This window comes from Choloepus didactylus, chromosome 4 (genome assembly GCF_015220235.1).
Source record: "Choloepus didactylus isolate mChoDid1 chromosome 4, mChoDid1.pri, whole genome shotgun sequence".
In the NCBI taxonomy this organism is placed as follows: domain Eukaryota; kingdom Metazoa; phylum Chordata; class Mammalia; order Pilosa; family Megalonychidae; genus Choloepus; species Choloepus didactylus.
The window spans coordinates 172,263,693-172,282,675 of record NC_051310.1 but is presented as its reverse complement, the minus strand read 5'-3'; the positions used below and the strand labels follow the sequence as shown (position 1 = coordinate 172,282,675).

Below are 18,983 nucleotides of genomic sequence, written 5' to 3'. Positions count from 1 at the left end.
GACATAGCATACATTGTGCTAGACACTGGAGATACATAGGAAAATAATTAAACTTTAGTGTACTACTAATTAATAAAAATGGGGCTTAGTAGCTATCTTACCTTGCCAGCTCTCTCCCTCCAGTATTTTGACTCTAACAGGACCAACAGGCCACTGGTCTTACCACAATTTTTACTCAACCCTGTCATGTCTTCAGCTTCCTCCTTCCAAGCTTAAGTTTCATGGTCAATCATTATAATCACCCCTGGCATATGTCCTCTCCTTTATCCTCTCTTACTTCTTACATTCATTTGGCAAAAAAAAACTTCATTCTAAATAAATCCTACTCTACCTACTCTGTGATTGCACCCATACAGCTGAATGTCACTGGAGAATATGACACAATTTAAATTCATGACCCCTAGTCTAATGCTACCATGTAATCGCACTACATTTCCCTGACCTATCCCCTCCTTCACTCCCACAGATCACTATTTCATACCTTCTCTCTGCTCTCTCCATCATCTCCTCCCTCATCCTCAATCTCAGTTGATGACCTCAATACCTATTCCACTGAAAAAAATCAAAACAAGAAAAGGGAACTTTTAGTATCTAAAATTATGCTAGAAGAACTAAGCACACAGTAGGCACTCAAAAAAATTTGTTGAATGAAAACTCTTCTGGACATGTACTTGCCCAGCACTTAGAAAACTGAGGTAAAGAACATTGAATCTTGTGGGGGAGCAAAAAAAAAAAAAACAAAAACAAAAAAAAAGCCCCACAGTGCTTGTTGGGATGAAAGCCATGGGAGCAAATATTGTTTCTAGTAAGCTAGTAATTTAAGAATATTAACTGAAATCAAACATTGATTATTATTTAGATAATGTTTCCTATCAGTAGTAATATATTCAGTGCTTTTACAACTGAATATTTGTTTTATGAAATTTATCTGCCTTTTTGTTTATGTAATGTCTTACACTATAGTATCCAAATATTGTTCTTCAGCTGGTACTTATTTTAAATGAAGTGTAATCACTCTCACTTTTGTGAGTTTATCATGTGGAAATAACGATTAGCTTAATCCACACTTCCTAGAAATCCTTTGTGATTAAACTGTATCAGTGCCTAAGTAACTGAAGGAGTCCCTGTAACTGACTCACTTTCTCCTTTTTTTTCCCCACAAGCCAGACCTTGATAAAGAATATAGTTTATGGAATTTATCAGAAATACTTGATTCAGTAAGTTGGAGTTCATGGGAGAATGACACAGAGGTGGTTATGAAATAACAGTGAAAAACTGAGAATTTGTGTAGCTATGATTCCAGGTCATTCTCTCAGTGAATACAAAATTAAGGGCTAACATCTGGAGGCAAGCATTGTAACAGTGTGATTAATTAAACTGCAAGAAATGGTTGGCTATATGTTAATGAAGGGCAATGGTGGAAAATGTTTTTAAAAGTCAGTCGTTTTTTACTCTTTCAAGATAAATAATATGATCGTAAGAAGTGATGCCAGTGAGAATGGGGGGAGCATTATAATTTCATCCTGCTTTTTCTTTGATGGTAATTGTTGTCAGTGGTTTCTAGGAAAGAAAGTACTAGCTACTTTTTAACTACTAAACCTGAATTCTCTAAGCAAGATGCTATGTATTTGCCTGAGGCCTTCTTCTTTCCTGTTTCTGGATTTTCTGTGGATTGACTAAGGGTGGAGCTGCTTTGCAGGAACATATCCCCTGCCCTCTGTCTAGGTGCTCACACCCTAGGAAGAGGGCAGGGGAAGGAAGCTATTTTCCTGAGAAATGAAAGAGTGTTGCTCTTATAACCAAACCTCTGCAGGTTAGATAATAGAAGAATCTGCACAACAGAGTGGCAAATCATAGGTCTGGTGGGTGGGGTTGGTGAGCTAGTTGGTTTTCTTGGATATCACTTCCTAGGGATTTTAAATTCTGAGGTAGCGTCACTATTTTTATTATTAAATTGTAATGATCAGAGAATATAAGTTAAAGATTAACCTTATGGCACCATTGGAAATTTCTGAAAAGCAAAGTTAAATAATCACTGGAAATTTAAAAAAAAACACACAAAAAAAACAAAAACAAACAAACAAAAACCTTCCCTATACTATACTGTAATTTTAAAACTATTTGAACCCAGTAAGCTGACAACAGGATTTGTGGTTAGATATGGGCAGTGGTTGGTTGGTAAATGTTTAACAACTGGCTCTCTTTGGAGGAAATAACAAACAACCCTGATTTGTAGCATTTGCCAATCTCCTTAGTGTAAATACTCCCACTCGGGGCAATGTCAAACCATCGACATGCTGTCACGGAAAGTGAAGCTGGAAAGAGAGGAACATGATGTGGACAATAAGAGCCAGCTTAAGTGCATCACTGGAGGTGGAAGTAGAGGAAGGAAGGGACTGAGTTTTGTTCCTAATATTTGTGGCAAATTGAGGGTTCCTTCTTTATAGCAAATTAAATAAAAGAATAAAGGAAGACCAATGTTGTAGAAGTTATGAGAAAGAAGAAACCCTGAGGCAGGGCAAAAGTTTTTTATCTTTCTGGTTGATAGAGAAGAAGCAGAGTCCCCGGCATTAGTCAAGTCTTCTGTGGTGTCAAAATAGAGGTTCTGTCACTCTGCTGGTCCTCTCTCCCTCATACCGTGAGTCTTGACCCCTTCTTCAACATGATTGTTGGGTTGCCTTTCTGGATTTTGATGGACTTCCAATGTTGAAATGCTTCTTTTAGCTGGGAAGGGATGTGGCTGATGACTACTTTTCCAAAATGTCTCTGTAAGCTGCAGCTCCTCTCTCAGCTCCTGTGCGTTCTTCAAAGTGTCTCTCTGTTAACGATGCCTGAAAGACAGAAGGAATTCAGAGGTCGGCAACACATTGAGAAGGGCCTCACATGTAAAGAGTAGACAGTGAACAGATAATAGCAACATGCATCAAACCATGTTTCAGATCCAGTGATCTAGAGTTGCTATCTACAGTGCTAAATGTTGCTATTTATGTTCTATGTTTTGGTGGTTTGAAGTTGTATGACCCCAGAAAAACATGTCCTTAAATCTAATCCATTCCTATGGGTGTAAACCCATTGCAAGTAGGACCTTCTGATGAGGCTACTTCATGTGGCCCACCTCATTAAGGATGGGTCTTAATCCTATTACTGGAGTCCTTTATAAATGGAATGAATAAAAAGAGAGAGAGAGAGAATGCCATGGAAGCAAGAAGCTGAAATCCGTGAAACCCGGAAGTAAAGGGAGAGACCAGCAGACCCCGCCATGTACCTTGCCATGTGGTGGAGGATCCAAGGATCGCCAGCAGCCAGTCTTCAGGAAGAAAGCATTGCCTTGATGATGCCTTGATTTGGACATTTTCTCAGCTTCAAAACTGTAAGCTAATAAATTCCTGTTGTTCAAGCTGAACCATTTCATGGTATTTGCTTTAAGCAGCCTGGGAAACTAAAACATGCATCAATTCTAATATTGCATTGCTTTTATTCCAAATTGTCAACCTTCTTCAAATAACCATGTTATGGTTCTCATAACACTAATGACAGAAAATATAGAAAAATTTAATTAAAAGTTTAATTCATCCGCGGTCTAGGTTTTCTTTATATTTGGGATTACTTGTCCTAAAGCACAAGGCTAATTTGTGTCATGTAAAGAACAATATTTATATAAATTATATAGCAATGCTCTTTACCTTGCAAAATATATGTTTTCACCAGGAGGCAGTTCCTACAATTGTCACATACTTTGCTAAAGACCACTGGCAGGTATCTTATAATGCAATGATATCCTTTTTCTTTAGAGCTGGAGTAGAAAAACCACATCAAAGGCTGCATTTCCCAGAAGTGATGGGGTAGTTCTTTTTCATTCTGGAGGTTTAAAATGCTTACAACATAAAGTAGAAGGCCCGTATTTTACCCATCACTTTAAAACTAAAGGAGACAAAAAGTGTGTTACTGTGTTGATGGACTGACTTATATGGCCACACCCACCCCATGAAGTCCTAATGGAATCCTAAAGTATAGAAACCCAGAATGCTAGTGTCATTCCTGGGCCTGCCTTTCCTCTCCTCCTCCACCTTCATCCAGGAACAGGGTTGCAATGGCTTTTAGTAGCCTCGTTAGCAATAAGATGGGGGAGTGTGGAAGATAAACTGGTGCCTCAAAATAGCCTTGAAAATAGTTTATCACAGGACAAAGTTGAACGGTGCTTCAGTTAAGGTCTTAATTTTGATTTTAAACATATGAAATGTTTTTATATCAGGTTATACACTGCTCTGTTCTAAGATATATTATTTGAGAGCAAGTTATTCTCAATTTCCTCTGCCTTCTCATCACTGTTGACTCATCATTTCTTTCTCTACATTCCTTTACATACATCAGTTACCTTACATTATTTCACATTACATTACATGACAATTCCACTACATATGCCAAGAATAGTATTTAGCAAACTATACTATGGTTAGGAAAATATAGAAACAAATAAATGTTTCTCTCTCTACACTGCCACACCCTTCCCCCCGCTGGCTGTCTCTGCACGCATCTCCGGACACCGTAGTCTATGTGAAGGCAGCCCCCGGACTGGCTCTCTATCTGTGGAGCCAAATACACACCTTGAGCACTTAGAGAAGAGGGAGTATTAATCTTTATGTGCCCACTATTTAATTATGTCAAATACCTGAAATTCACTCACGAAATTCTCTAACACCCCCTTCCTTGGTGAGCTCATCCCAACCCATGGTTTTCATTGCCATCTATATGCTGAAAACTCCCCAATTTATATTTTCAGTCCAGACTTCTCTTTCAAACTCTAGTCTTAGGTATCCACTATTTGACATCTCCTCCTGGATATTGAATAGCCACTTTGAAATTCAAATGTCCAAAACTGGACTTCTGACCATCCTCAGCTCCACTTCTACTCCAAAAAGCAAAACAAAACAAAAATTCAACCTGCTCCAACTTAGTCACCTTGGACTCATCTTTCCCTCACAAACCTCTTCCAGTCTGTCTAGAAATCCCCTTAGCTCTCCTTCAAAATATACCCAGAATTCTACAATCTCTCACTCCTTCTACTGTCCCCACTCAGGTCCAATTCCTGATCATTTTTTCTCAGCTGCCAACAGCAGTAGCCCCTTATCGGGTCTCCCTCCATCCACCTCTAACTCCTTACAGGTGTTCTCACCCAGCAGACTCAGAGGATCTTTTAAAATGTAAGTCATTCTTGACATTCTTCTGCTCAGCAATGGCTCCCCATTTCGCTCTGAGAAAAACCATGTGTAATCTGGGCCTGCATTACTTTTCTCACCTCACATCTTAAGCAGACCATGAAGATATTTTATCTTTAAAGTGTCTGTTGTTCCAGTTTAAAATCAAACACCAAATTTAAATTTTAAATCAGTCAGATGAAGAGTTTATAAGACAGTACTTATTTAGATTCTCATGCATTTTCTCATGTTCCTTTTCAAATGCCATGAATGTATAATTTTTCTTTCAAAGAAAGTGGTTCTGTCATTATGTTGGCAATTCAATTTTTGTTTTATGAATGAGTACTGAGATTAAACCATTTTATTGTGTGTTCATCTGTAGCTGGTGAATTTAATACATGTCAGGTTGGCAACATCAAAACTTCTAGATCTTTTTCTCTTGAATTTGCAATTAAGATGGATTGTTAATTGGGCCCTCATATTTCAGTAATCTTCTTTCTTATGTTAGATGTTCAATTTTATGGGAAAATAGAAATTATTAAAATATGTGTTCACCAACTCATTTAGTTTGAGACTTTTAAGTAATAGAACTGCCAAGAAGGACACTGTACGATTCAGTTTCTTGATTTCTTCATTTGTAGGCCCATTCTATTTTTATGGTTATCTTCATAAATTATAAGAGTATCACAGTCCTTAGCATCCATTCCCAATCTGAGTGATTCCATATTTAGCTCTGAGCTCTGATCTAAATTCAAAACCTCCATATCACTTTCAATGTGTCTGTTCTCGCTGCTTATAACATATTTTGTAGCTAACTTGAATTCTACAAAATAGCTTGTTTTGAATAAAACAACACTGAATGAATAACACACAGAGATACTGGAACAAATTCATTACATTTGACAATTTAAGTCACATTTTCCTATTGGCCAAGTCACAACCTGGCAGGTAGATTCATAGATGGACATTAAATCTTTCTGACTTCCAAAGGTGCATGTAGTTCATCAGATACTATGTCCTGGGAAACCAGGACATCCGTGTTGTGATGAGAAATGGTGCTTTTACTGGTAACCAAAGGGGAGGCAGGTGGGGCACTGGTGCTCGTGTGTGTGCATCTGAGTAAATGCTCTTGGGAGCAAGAGGATTGAATGGACAGATGATTAGATCATCGGGAGATACATTAACAGAGGTTAACGTCACTCCTCTGCTTGTAATTCCTCAAAATGTCTTCAACGAACATGGAGTTCATTAGTAATAAGAAACAACAATCAATAAGCTATTTTAAAAAAAACTCCTTCAGTGGCTCTGCGTAGCCTATGGGATAAAGTGCAAATGCCTGGACATGAACTTGACCCTGGCCTACCCACTTCCTGCTTCATCTCCTGCCATGTGTACCCTCAGTCCTCGGTTGTCTCAATGCTCAAGCACTTCTTTCCTTTTTCCTTCTTTTTTCTGTGCAATTTCTCTCCTTCAATGCTTTATGATCGTGCTGCCCTCTTTCTGCCTAGAATCTCTTTCCCTGCCTCTGCTAACACCTCACCTCACACCCGGCTGGGTCAGGGCCTCTCTCTGACGTGCTCCCATGAACTCTGAGCATCGTACCTCCTCCCATGTATTATTTTTCATTTTTGTGTGCTTATTACCCTGACTAGATTCTATCTTCAATGCCAGATACCTACAAGCGGCTAGAGCAAGTTTGTTGAATGAATACATGAATGTTTCAGTGTACATTAGAGGTTAGAAAAGAATTTAAATCCCCAGACAACTATAATAATCTGGTCTAGTGTCTGTTTACTACCAAAAAGGCTAATTAGCACACAGAAAACTGAACAATTCCACAAATAGGCAAATAGGTTTGTATGAATATGAAATAATTCTCCATGTTCTTCTATTAACAGTTTTAATATGTTTTGGATTGTTTCTTTTGATTAACTTTTTGAGAGATGTACCAACTAGTGATATTTTGATTTTTAATATATTGCTTTTTTTCGAATGCCAAGTTAAGTGGGAGAAACTTTGTATGTTTGCTAGACTGAGTCTGAGTGTCTTATTGCTTTATGCTCATGAGGGGCCCAGAAGTACACCTAATAGACAGCTTCTGCTGTGCTTGTCTTGGTGAGGATGCTATTTTAAAAGTCTGAGTTTCCAAGATAAATTTTGTTTATAGGATTAGGGCTTTTTCCTCTCCTAGCTAATATAGCAAAGTTTAAATTAGAAAATAAGTTAAAAAAAAATTCTAAGAATCGGATTCAAGAACAAAAAAATTTGAATCACAGAATATTAGAGCTCTGTGATCTTATATCTAAAGATATTACAGATCATTAATGATTTTCCCTTTACAGATAAGAGAACTTATTCCCCCAGGGGTAGATTATCATCCCATGGAAGCACCAGGACTAGTGCTCTCATCACCCGATTCTTACTTTGAGGTGAATGTGAATTTTCAAGCAAGGAGAAGTGTATTGAGACCTTACAGGATGCAAGGAGGAAAACTGCCCAGGCAATCTTGAGTAACAGGGCTTGTAAATAAAGCAAAAACCATGGCCCTAAGAGGCTCTGCCATTGTGCCCCTTGATTCGGTTGCTTTTGCTCCCTGTGCCTTTTTCCTCCCTTCTCTAGGCATAATGCTGATTGAGTTAGTGACTTGGTTACCAACCACTAGTGAGCATTCCTGCTGGGAAGCCTTTGGCACAGACATCACTGTTGATCCTGTTAGTGGTAGCCAAAGTAAGACGGGTTGTTTTCAGTCAATGCACATGACTTTGCAAACTACTGCAGGCTTGTGTTTGGAAGCACTTCTAAAGCTTCTGCAGAAGCAAAGTGGGCCTTCAAGTGGGTACAGGCCCTTTAAACTTTCTGGACCCAACCAGGATGTGGAGGAAGAGACATTTGTGTCTATAAATGCGGGATGGGGAAGATGAACTAATCAGAGCTAAGCTCAAATAGAGTTTGTTTGAAAATGGAAAGAGAGGTAAATGTTCCACCCATAAGAAACTCCATACAGATACTGCTGAGCTGCCTGGCACATAGTAAGCGTACAATACATGTTCTCTATTTAACTGTTAATGTAGTGATATGAATTGGATCCTCGTAACTACCTTGTGAGATGAAGCACTGTTGTCTTTGTTTCATGATATGGAAACTGAGGCTCATAATTTGCCATGTGTATAAATTGGGAGTGGGGGCAGTTCAACCACCCTCCTTCCCTTCTTTCTTTCCTTATTTTCTTTTCCTCGTTTCTTCTACACATATTTATTTATTGAGCTGGACTTGAATTCCTACCCAGTCAGTTGGGATTTAAGACATCTGATTCCTTTCTCCTTCCCTTACAACCCCTCCTCCCTGCTTGTGCCACAGCCCTTTTAAGAAAGTACTCACTCACATATCTTGCTCCCATTAAAATAAAATAATATTAGGCTTTTGTTTTTTGCCACTAGCCTACTGCTATTAGCTGTCATGTCCAAAGTCCCAGGTTCTTTATTTGATCTTCATACTCAAGAAATCAGTAGGGTCAAGGAAATAGGAACTGGTGTTTACATAAGTGTTTATGGGACTTTTCTTTATCATCTTTCAGGTCTTGTAGAAATTTGCCTGATGCACCCCCTCGATGTGGTGAAAACCAGGTAAGGTTCTGCATGAACAAGTTTTATTGACTTTGGCTGATATCCAAATTAAGATCTGTCAGAACACTAAATGCTAGAACTTGTCCCAGGCCGGTAGCTTCTCCCTATAATGGTATTTCTATTTACTTCTTAAAGAAAACACTATTTGACAGCTAAAATGTGAACAGTATTAAGCATTTCTTGATAGAGGTCACTTGAAGGTATTTAATATTTTAATGCCTTCACATGACAACCATAAGGTATGATTTGTGGCTATACTGGTAAATGAGCTAAATTTATCAAAATGATGTAAGAACTAAACTTTATCCAGTGAGTTATGACAGCAGACTTTCATTTGGCATTGCATATAACAAATTGCTATTTAATAGTATTTTAGTGTGAGACTCCAAAAATTAAAATAAGCTTCTTAATGGTGCTTAAAGAATTATTCCTACAACTGTTTGCCAACGCAAAACACCATATTTCCAGGAAAATGCATTTGCTCTCAAAGGGAGATACAGATCAGGACAATTTACTAAAACTGTTTACCAAGAGCAAAAGAATCTTGTGGTTTCGTATGATCTAGAGCATTTTTTGAAAGTTAGACCTGTGGCCGAAATCCTGAACTCCTTATTTTTCAAATTAGAAGCTCGTAGAGTGTAGTGAAAGTTTCCATTTATTTGCATTGCATAAAACCAAGCAGCACCGTGCCTAGGTTGGCGCTTAATAGCAAGCAAGGCCGTGAAACAGTGGTGGTCGAGCAAACCCTGACTACCACAGTTAGGAAATATTTTATGAGTCAGTCTGGCGATCAGGTGGGTTACTCTATCTAAAGAGGCAACAGAATCTAAGGCTGGTTGCTGAAAGCAGGGATGGTGACCGTGACCTGCAAATAATATTACATTTCTAGCAGAGGTAGAACAGATAAGAATTTGGTCCCAAGTCACTAAACCCAAACAGAGAAAGAGGAAAATCACAAATTATGTTCAGATGCAAACATGTGCATCCCTGGACCGTTTTTTACCGCGTTCAGAGACAGAAAACAAAATGGACTGGCATTTCTTTCTTAGATTCCTTACTAACCTTCTTTGAAATGCCAGAATATGGTTGATAGACTTACTAAGGAATAAATTCTCTTCTCATTTAAGGATAATTTCCTAGATTTAAAAAGTGTTCAGATGAGCATAGAGGAGAAAGAAGACTGATTTGAAGACATGGTATTAAAATTATGTTCACTCAGTCATTAATTCAATTTTCATTCGTCCATTTAACAAACATTTATTATCTATTGTGTGAAGGCTCCAGGCTACCTCTGTCCCCAAAGAGCTCACAGTCTGATGAGCAATAGGGATCTCATCAGAATGTACTTCAAAAGATTGTATCATTTCATTGTACTGGCATAGAATTGAATATTTCTGGAAATCAATGTGCCAAATTGTTGAGGCTTCATATCTTTTTTGTTATATAGATATTTTCATGCAAAATTATATTCATTGAATAACATTTTTTTGAATACAGATCCCTAAAGGACTTCTGGACCTACCAGACCTTAATTTGGCCAATCAGAGCTCAGCAATGCTCTGATAACACACACATTGTTGACTTGCACCAGTTAAGGGGACATGGTAACCATACCATAGTTGTGGTTGCGAAGTCATTTTATAAAAATCATAGAGCAATGAATACTTGAATTATCTCTGATTACTATCTAACAATAAGTAACAAGTCTGTGCTCATCCTAAAATGTCCACAAACTGTGAAAAAATATAAATGTATATGATTTTGGAAGTATCCACCTTGCAATGGTGTTATGACCAGTACCCAGGGACACGCCAGCTCCGGAGCTGCCACTGATGTTTGATGGGGCCATGGGTTAGAAGCAGAGCCCGAGGCAGGGATTCACTGTACATGATAGGGAGAGAGTGGAGTACAATAGGGAAGGGTAAAGAGCTGAGCAAGGACGCAGTCTCAGGTAAAGTCTACCATTGGCCTGATCCATGGGTGTGTGGTGGGGCCCTGGAGCATAAACCACACCACGGGGTAGTCCACCTGGAGGCAGGGGTCAGGGCTTTTGTACCCCCGTTATCAGCCATCAGATGTGGGATGCCCATTGGGAGGTCATAACTTCCTGGGGGGGTGGTGATGTGGAGGTTCTGAGTGAGTATGCTGTTGTCTATAACAAATGGGCTCCTGGGTAACTGAACTTCAGATACTTGGGTCATGGATAACATACATGAATTTTTAATAAATTGTATTAAGTACTTACTATGTGGAAAAAAATTGGTATTTAATACTAGGTCAGAAAGGAAAAGGGAATGCAAAGACAAATGACGTTTGTAGAGTAGGCAAGGAAACGAGAGTATACAAAGTGTGGGAGTGGGGAAATGTTTAATATGGAGTCAGGCGGTTTCAAGTTTCCAAGCCAGAAGACTTGTGTTATATGAGCACTGCATTGAAATCCTTCCTCAGAAGCGTGTTGCACTTCTGGATCCAAGGGCAGGAGAGCGTTGGCTTAGTCTGTGTGTTCCCGTTGATATCATTCCACATGTCATTTTGTGGCTGTGTGCCAACATTATTGGTTTCCCTCACTGCTAGCACAATGCCTGGCCTCCAGGAGGTACCCAGTAAATGCAGTTGAATAAATGTGTATTTGGTAACAATCAGGAATAAAAGCTCTGTGAGTTCTATGGCTAAACTGGAGTGGCTAGAAAATGAACAATAGGCATTTGTCTCGTCGTAATTAAGAATCTGTTGAAATAAAGAGGGAGAAACTTCTTGACAGGGTGGTGGGCAAATACGTTTCCAGTTTCAGAGACTAGTTTGGGGAAGAATGAGGTGAGAGCGTTCTGAGTGGATGTGCCAACATAAGAGAGAGGTAGACTGAATTGACAGAAGCAATCAAGGGTGTTGAGAGAGCATGCGTGACGAGCTTTGAGAAAGCAAAACACTGCACTTCATCTAGAAAAGCACTAGCTGGTAGAAATAAAATATGCGACACTTAAGTATTTTTTAGTTTTCCAATAGCCACATTTTAAAAAATAAAGTTTAGTATTAATTTTATTTTACTCATTATATCCCAAATTTTATATATCAACATGTAACCAGTATAAAATTATTAATGAGATATTTTATGTTCTTTTTTTCATACTAAGTCTTTGAAATCTGGTGCATACTTTACACTTATATCACATCTCATGTTGACGAGTTACATTGCAAATGCTCAATAGCAGTGTGTGGCTAGTGGGTATCACGTTAGCGGCACAAGCACAGAGTACAAGGAAGATCTTCAAAGGCATGGAGAGGACGTGATCCAGTGGTTCCTTAGTAAGAGGAATACTCTTGTTTGAAATGGGTTGAGAGTTGCAAGGTCGAAAGTGGAAGGGAATTTTATTAAATACACATTTGAAGTTTTGTACCTGTGTGGATACAGGGGCATTAAAAAGTCCCAAGATCCATCAGTCTGAAGTAGTTTTATTTATATCCCATCCATGTTTTTATTTCCAGGGAAGAAACTACCTTATTGTGCTTCCAGAAGAGAGAATTAGTAAGCTGTTTATTTTGTTTCACCCAGAATCATTTTTCATCATTTTTGTTTCATTTATGAAGAGGACACAAATCGGGTATAAACTAAATAATTTAATGACCCTGTGAGGACTGATCTTTTAAAAGCTCCCCCTGTCAAAAAACCTGTAGGGCATGTTTTCTAGCGGTGCTAAGGAAGGTGAGAAGGGGAGAGCGTTTTCACATCTCATGTAAGATATATAGTTATAGACTGTTGGTGCGTGGACAGGCCAATACATATCTTGGCTTTCATCTTTCCTCCCATCAGGACTTAACTTGCACTGAAAAGTCTCATCATTACTTCTCCTGAAACATATTCATCACTGTGTGAATTCTAAAGACTCACATGGGTTGAAAATTTGGCATCCACATGTTGTTATATATGTACTTATGGGGCTTTTACTCAAGTTGCTGAGATTGATTTACACTCTCTATCTGTGGCCCCCAAACCCCAGACCTACTGAATCAGAAATTCTTGGGGAGGGACCTTCTAATATTTAAGCTTAACAACCTCCAGGGTGATTCTTAGGTGCGAGCCCAGACTGGTCACTGGGTCAGCCTTTGGGAACAATTGCTGAATACCTTATAGGCAGTTCTGTAAAAAGTCAGTGTAAAGAATCCCCACCCCCTTTTTTAAGTGTTAAACGTCTCATAACCTATGGTTCTCATTCTTTTCATTTATGTCAACGGCTCTGTGAGTGGAAGTGGAAGGATAACAACTCAAGGCAAAAATTTCCTTGTAGAGATCATTCTGTGGCTTGTGTGAGTGATATGGAAATATATTTTCTACCGCCAGCAACCACATATTTTGTCCCACTGAGTGGTGTTATACGGGAAAAAAGCAGTGCCAGGAGGTGGGAGAGAAGTGGGGGGTGGTTGTCACAAAGGGAAGGTAAATGGTTCTGATGGGTAAAAATGATTTAAAGGCATGAGGCCACCATAAACTTTATTAAAAAGAGAAATCTGAGGATGGTCTAGGGTGAGCGGCTGCTTTGTGGGGAACCCAGCAGAGCCTGAGGAGCCAAGGGCTGGGGAGCATCACAGAGTCCTTTTACCGGAGCAGGGGTGGTGTGTGTGTTTGGAGGGGGGGTAGTGGGAAACAGTGAACTTTAAAATGAACACTTAATTTAGAAGTTGGAGAGGGGACGCTGAGCAGCTGTTGGGACCGACGGAACAGCAGGGTGGAAACAAGGAACGAAGAATATTTTTCGCAAATAGATCCTTTAAAAAATAAAAATGTAAAAGAATCCTTTTAAAACGGGGAGAGAACAGCAGGGAAAGGGTGGAGTATAGTACAGAGTGGAGGCAGTAGCGCCTATAGGATTAAAAAAATTAACAGAGCAGCTGGGAGGGTTATTTCCATATGTTAATGATTTCTCAGTGGTATAAAACATTGAGATCACATTCGGGGTTGGACCATGGTTATGCTTGATTTCTCATCATGGATAGAAATTCAGGGTTAGACCGCTGTCATGTTTTGTTTCCAACCATGGACAGAATGTGTCTGAAGTAAAGCAAGCATGGAGTAGAACCACATTTTTACAAACTATATTTTTAATGGGACTTTGTCATGTAGCTAAAATCAACCAAGGGTAATGTATAATGGTATGAAATGGTTACAGTAGCCCCAAATACATTGTGAGTGTAATTTCAGCTTTATTTTTGAAGTTGCATGACCATATTAGGGCGTCTCTGGGATTTTTTTTTTTTTTAATTTAACTGAAATGTCTTTGTAATACTGAAGCAAAGCAAGAAAGTACTGTGTGTTTTACGCACTGCAACTCTGTAGTGATTATGTCATTCTTTTTGGTGCAGTCATCATTAAAGACTTAATTTATTTGCACAAATAAAGAGAATGCATAAGATGGGTAATATACTTGGAAGTGATAGAGGTGACAATAAACAATGCTCTGCTTGACACATTGTAGGCCTGCAGTGAATACCTGTTAAATGAATAAATGTGTGCTTTAAAATGCCATTTGCTGCCATGTAAGTGCTTGATTACAAATTAAATTCAGCATTGCCTATGAATACATGGCAAACTTTAAAAGATTTCACATTTGTATAGTAATTTAACTAAAAAGACTAGTATAACCTATACATGACCCTGAAACTAAGAGAAAATAATCTTTTTTGTACACTGTTACAGAATGCTGCATTTCCACACTCTAGACATCTGTGAACTTTTGGAGAAAGCAGAGGATAATAGGCCATTAATATTATTTCTAGGATTTTTACCTTGAGTATATTTTTCCTCTCCTTGGCAAACTCACTCTTTCCATGCATGTGGACTGCTCTGCTCTCCCAGCGTGAGACCTCTTGACTCCAGACTTCAACCTCCATGGCTCTGTCTTTGAAGAAATTTTTCCTTCAATTTGTTCCTTGTCTGTCTCCTCCAGTCCAGACCAGCAATGGCTCTGTCTATAAAGATCTCCCAAAAATTCTGTTGGCTTTGCATGAAGCACACAGAGGTCAAAGCCATCAGACAATAGGACTTTCCACAAATCCTTTCTGCTTAACTGTTTTTCCAATCTTGGCTTGTACTGAAATGGCGGCTGGGCTCCATGTTTGGTTACATTCTTACATTGGGCTGTAGCTTCTGGGATTCCACCACCTGGAAGCTTGTAATTTTCCAAGCCATCAGCTTCTGGTTTCTTTGAATCCAAGAGTTCAGTTCTAAGTTTCTCTCTCTCCACTCGCATTTTACTATAAGCTGCAAGGAGAATCCAGGGTACATCCTCTGCATGTAGTCTGGAGATCTCCTCAGCTTAGTATTCCAGGTTGTCGCTTTCAAATTCTTCCTTCCATCTGACATCAGGACTCAATTTTGCCAAATTCTCTGCCACGTTAAAACAAGGATCGCCTTTCTTCCAGTTCGCAATAACAAAGTCATCATTTCTGTTCAAGGCCTCATCAGAAGTATCTTTAGAGTCCATATTTCCACAAACAGTCTCTTCAAAGCAGTTTAGGCCTTTTCTATCAATCTCCTCACAGCTCTTCCAGAATCTTCCCCTTATCCATTTAAAAAGCCGTTCCAACATGTTTGGTATTTGCAAACTCAGCAGCAAAAGCACCCCACTCCCGGTACCAAAATCTGTTCTAGTTTGCTAATGCTGCTGAAATGCAAAACACCAGAGATGGATTGGCTTTTATAAAAGGGGGTTTATTTGGTTACACAGTTACAGTCTTAAGGCCATAAAGTGTCCAAGGTAACGCATTAATAATCGGGTACCTTCACTGGAGGATGGCAAATGTCATCCGGAAAACCTCTGTTAGCTGGGAACGCACGTGGCTGGCATCTGCTCAAAGTTCTGGTTTCAAAATGGCTTTCTCCCAGGACATTCCTCTCTAGGCTGCAGTTTCCTCAAAAATGTCACTCTTAGTTGCACTTGGGATATTTGTCCTCTCTCAGCTTCTCTGGAGCAAGAGTCTGCTTTCAACGGCCTTCTTCAAACTGTCTCTCATCTGCAGCTCCTGTGCTTTCTTCAAAGTGTGCCTCTTGGCTGTAGCTCCTCTTCAAAACATCACTCACAGCAGTACTGAGTTCCTTCTGCCTGTCAGCTCATTTATATGGCTCCACTGATTGAATTTAGACCCACCCTGAATGGGTGGGGTAACACCTCCATGGAAATTATCCAATCAGAGTCATCACCCACAGCTGGGTGGGGCACATTCCAAAGAAACACTCAAAGAATTGCAATCTAATCAACACTGATAACATCTGCCCACACAAGATTACATCAAAGATAATGGCATTTGGGGGACATAATACATTCAAACTGGCACACTTGGTATAGCAAGGGTTGTATCCAAACTCTGGAAAATTCAAAAGGGTCTACAGAATAGAGACTTGCCAGTTCCCCTCACTCACATTTTGGTGGTCCTTCCCACTGAATGTAAACCCAGGCCCTAGGATGGGTCAGTTGCCATAGTTGCCTTATCCAGAGGAAGCACCCCCTTCCCTTTGGCCTTTGCTGCTACTGAACAGTTTAATCATTTCTCCAGTGGCCTGATAATGAATGAAGTGGTGATAAAGTGAGAGGACACCTGAGGACCTGTTGCTCTGAAACATTGGGGGACAAATCAGTCCCAAACATCTTGTGCAGAATAATGTTGCTACCATAAACTAACATTATTTTTTTCAATTTTATTAATACAGGGAAAAGCCTTTCTTTAAAAGAAAATCCAGTTGGTTCTCCACACATTAAAAAACAAAATTCTATTATGTTTAATCAACTGTAACTCACTTTATAATCTTCAAATGTTGTTTCTATCTTTATTTATTTGTTTTTGTAAATGGGGTTCTATTTGAAATCACTCCCTAGACACAGATGCTCTTTTTAGGACTCATATTGTGGAACTTTTATGAAGTGTTTAATCTCGCCTTAATTTGTGTTTTGTCTAAATTTCTAAAATGAAGATATAGGATTTAGTGTTTGTTTAAAGTATGGTGGCTTTTATTCCTCAACTAACTAAGCAGGCTTGGAAGATTCTCCCTTAGCTATTAAAGAAAGGTAGGTTCTGTTCTCTCTTCCTTTACCTGTTTAACTGCAAAGCCCTCTCTTTTTACGACACTAGCCCTGCCAGAGGATGAGAAGGAAAGGGGCCAAAGCATTTTTCAAGCCTGACAATGGAGTTTCCAGTCATCTTTTTTTTTTTAAGCTGAAAGGTGAATAATTCTTAAATGACTTTCTTATCTCTGTCATGGGAAAGTGAATTACTTCTAAAATGAGCATCAGCATGAAGGCTATTTCCTCTGTTCTTCCTCCTCTCCTACCCCCTCCCCAGTTCCCATCCAGGGTTTTCTCCCAACTGCTTTAAAGTTTTCTGCAATTTCATTAATCTACTTATTTGGCCAATGCCCATCCCAGGTTCCCCTAAAATAAGACATTTTGCCTAAGCCATAGCTTACATTTCAACTTTGGGTTATTATAATTTACTATGCTGTAAAATATGAGAATAAAATAATCTGATTTGGGATTATTTTGAATTAAAACCAAATAAGATATTTTTTAAGTATTGTTCATGCAATCATAAATTTTTCTCAGATGATCTTCTATTTTAAGTTCAGGCTTTGCAGGGAGAATTTGCAACCAATACCATGTCTATTTTCAGTTTCATCCTCTACTCAAAGGCTAAGATAAACTTTAGCTATAAATCCAAGAAGTAAAGCAAAAGTCCAAAATGTTTGTTGCTGTTTATTTTGCTATTGTAATCATTTTATTTGAAATGACTTCTGGTTAAGCTCTAAGCAATCTGCCCCCAGTGAAAATAAAATTATCTTATCAGGAGTGTTTGCTCCTTGGCTGAATCTCTAAAGAGCAGGTGCCTGTCTCAAAAAGGTGGAACATTCCCTAAAAGCCAAGCCATGGAGGAATCACTTTAGGATACTTACTTGGGCTCCTTCTATAGCGTGAGAAAACCTGAAAGTGTTGAGAAAGAGGTTGCTTGAAAAGAGAAAGCTCAAACTGTGAGCTGAACCCTAGAACCTCAGGCCATGCCCATGGGAAAGCTGCTTTTGAGTTGAGCATATAGTAGGAATCAAGCCTAATGAAACCTAAATTGTTGGGATTCTAGCACAGCTGAGAGTTAACAGTCATCATGGATATTCTGGAGATTGTTTTTCCTCTTTGTGAAGCAAGAAAAAAAATCACAAGTTTCTTGAGACAAATATAAATTCAAGGCTAATAATGTCATATCATAACTGTGAAACCTTGACCCCAAATTGATAAAAATGTTTAATATTCCTGGAAAATCTATTAATTCTCAGCATATTCTTGTTGGGATGGCTGAAATAGCCTGTATTGCTTTTGTGTTGCAGTCAGGACACAGCTGAGATTTAGTTTTGACATAATGAAGAAGTTTGCAGGATGATAAATAGAATTGAACAGTCTCTGGATGCAGCTCTGCATACTCTGGGCCAAGTTCCTGCAGGATAAATTTTTCCCATTTGGGGGTTATTGAATAATATTTTCTCCAGTGAAGCTTTTTTGAGTACCTAATATGTTACATAGTTCCCTTTTATAGCAAAAGCAATCCAAAATTAAACTGAATATCTTCAGGTTGTGGTAATCAAAATCTATCTGGGACCTGCATTTCTTTTTTTGGTAATACGTATATGTAACATGGTAAATACCTCACTATCAGTTCTAATTCAGTACTGCTAAATATTCAAAGAAAAGAAAAACTGGGCTTTAGAATTGAAGTTATTTCTATAGTTGTGTCCTTTTAAATGTTGAAAAATGACAAGTACATTTAAGTAGAAGTATCAATTTTTTTGGTTAGATGCCTAAAGTGAGAATAGGTTAGAATTTTTACTTACGTATTTTCATTCAGAAAGAAGCTAGCATAGGTGATCCCTTTGTGGACAGGCTGGCAGTACAGAGGGGGATGCAATTAATACAAGTCAACTCGGAGAAACAACAGATAATGCAGGATGATGCACCCAATGAAGATGGGGGAGACCAGTGCTCTAGTTCTACACTATTGACCCTCAGCTGTGAGAGTCTATTGACTTGCTCTGGGGCTTGATTCCTTGTCTAGAAATGTAGGGTATTCCCCTAAATGGTCTTGAAAGCTTCATCCAATTTGCTATTCTGTGTTTCCAAAGTAATATTTTTTATTG

The 18,983-nt window shown here is 38.8% G+C and overlaps 1 protein-coding gene across 8 annotated transcripts in view; it reads left to right on the top strand.

The window, feature by feature from the left end:
* The window catches only part of SLC25A21 (solute carrier family 25 member 21), a 489,133-nt gene that overhangs the window by 300,299 nt on the left and 169,851 nt on the right, over positions 1-18,983 (top strand). For all 8 annotated transcript variants that reach the window (XR_005216541.1, XM_037834862.1, XM_037834865.1 and 5 more), the window contains one exon: positions 8,770-8,818. Coding sequence is in view for 7 of the 8 variants with exons in the window: in XM_037834862.1 (XP_037690790.1) it covers positions 8,770-8,818 (49 nt within the window). In the remaining variant the exon portion in view is untranslated. The remainder of the gene's footprint in view (positions 1-8,769; positions 8,819-18,983) is intronic.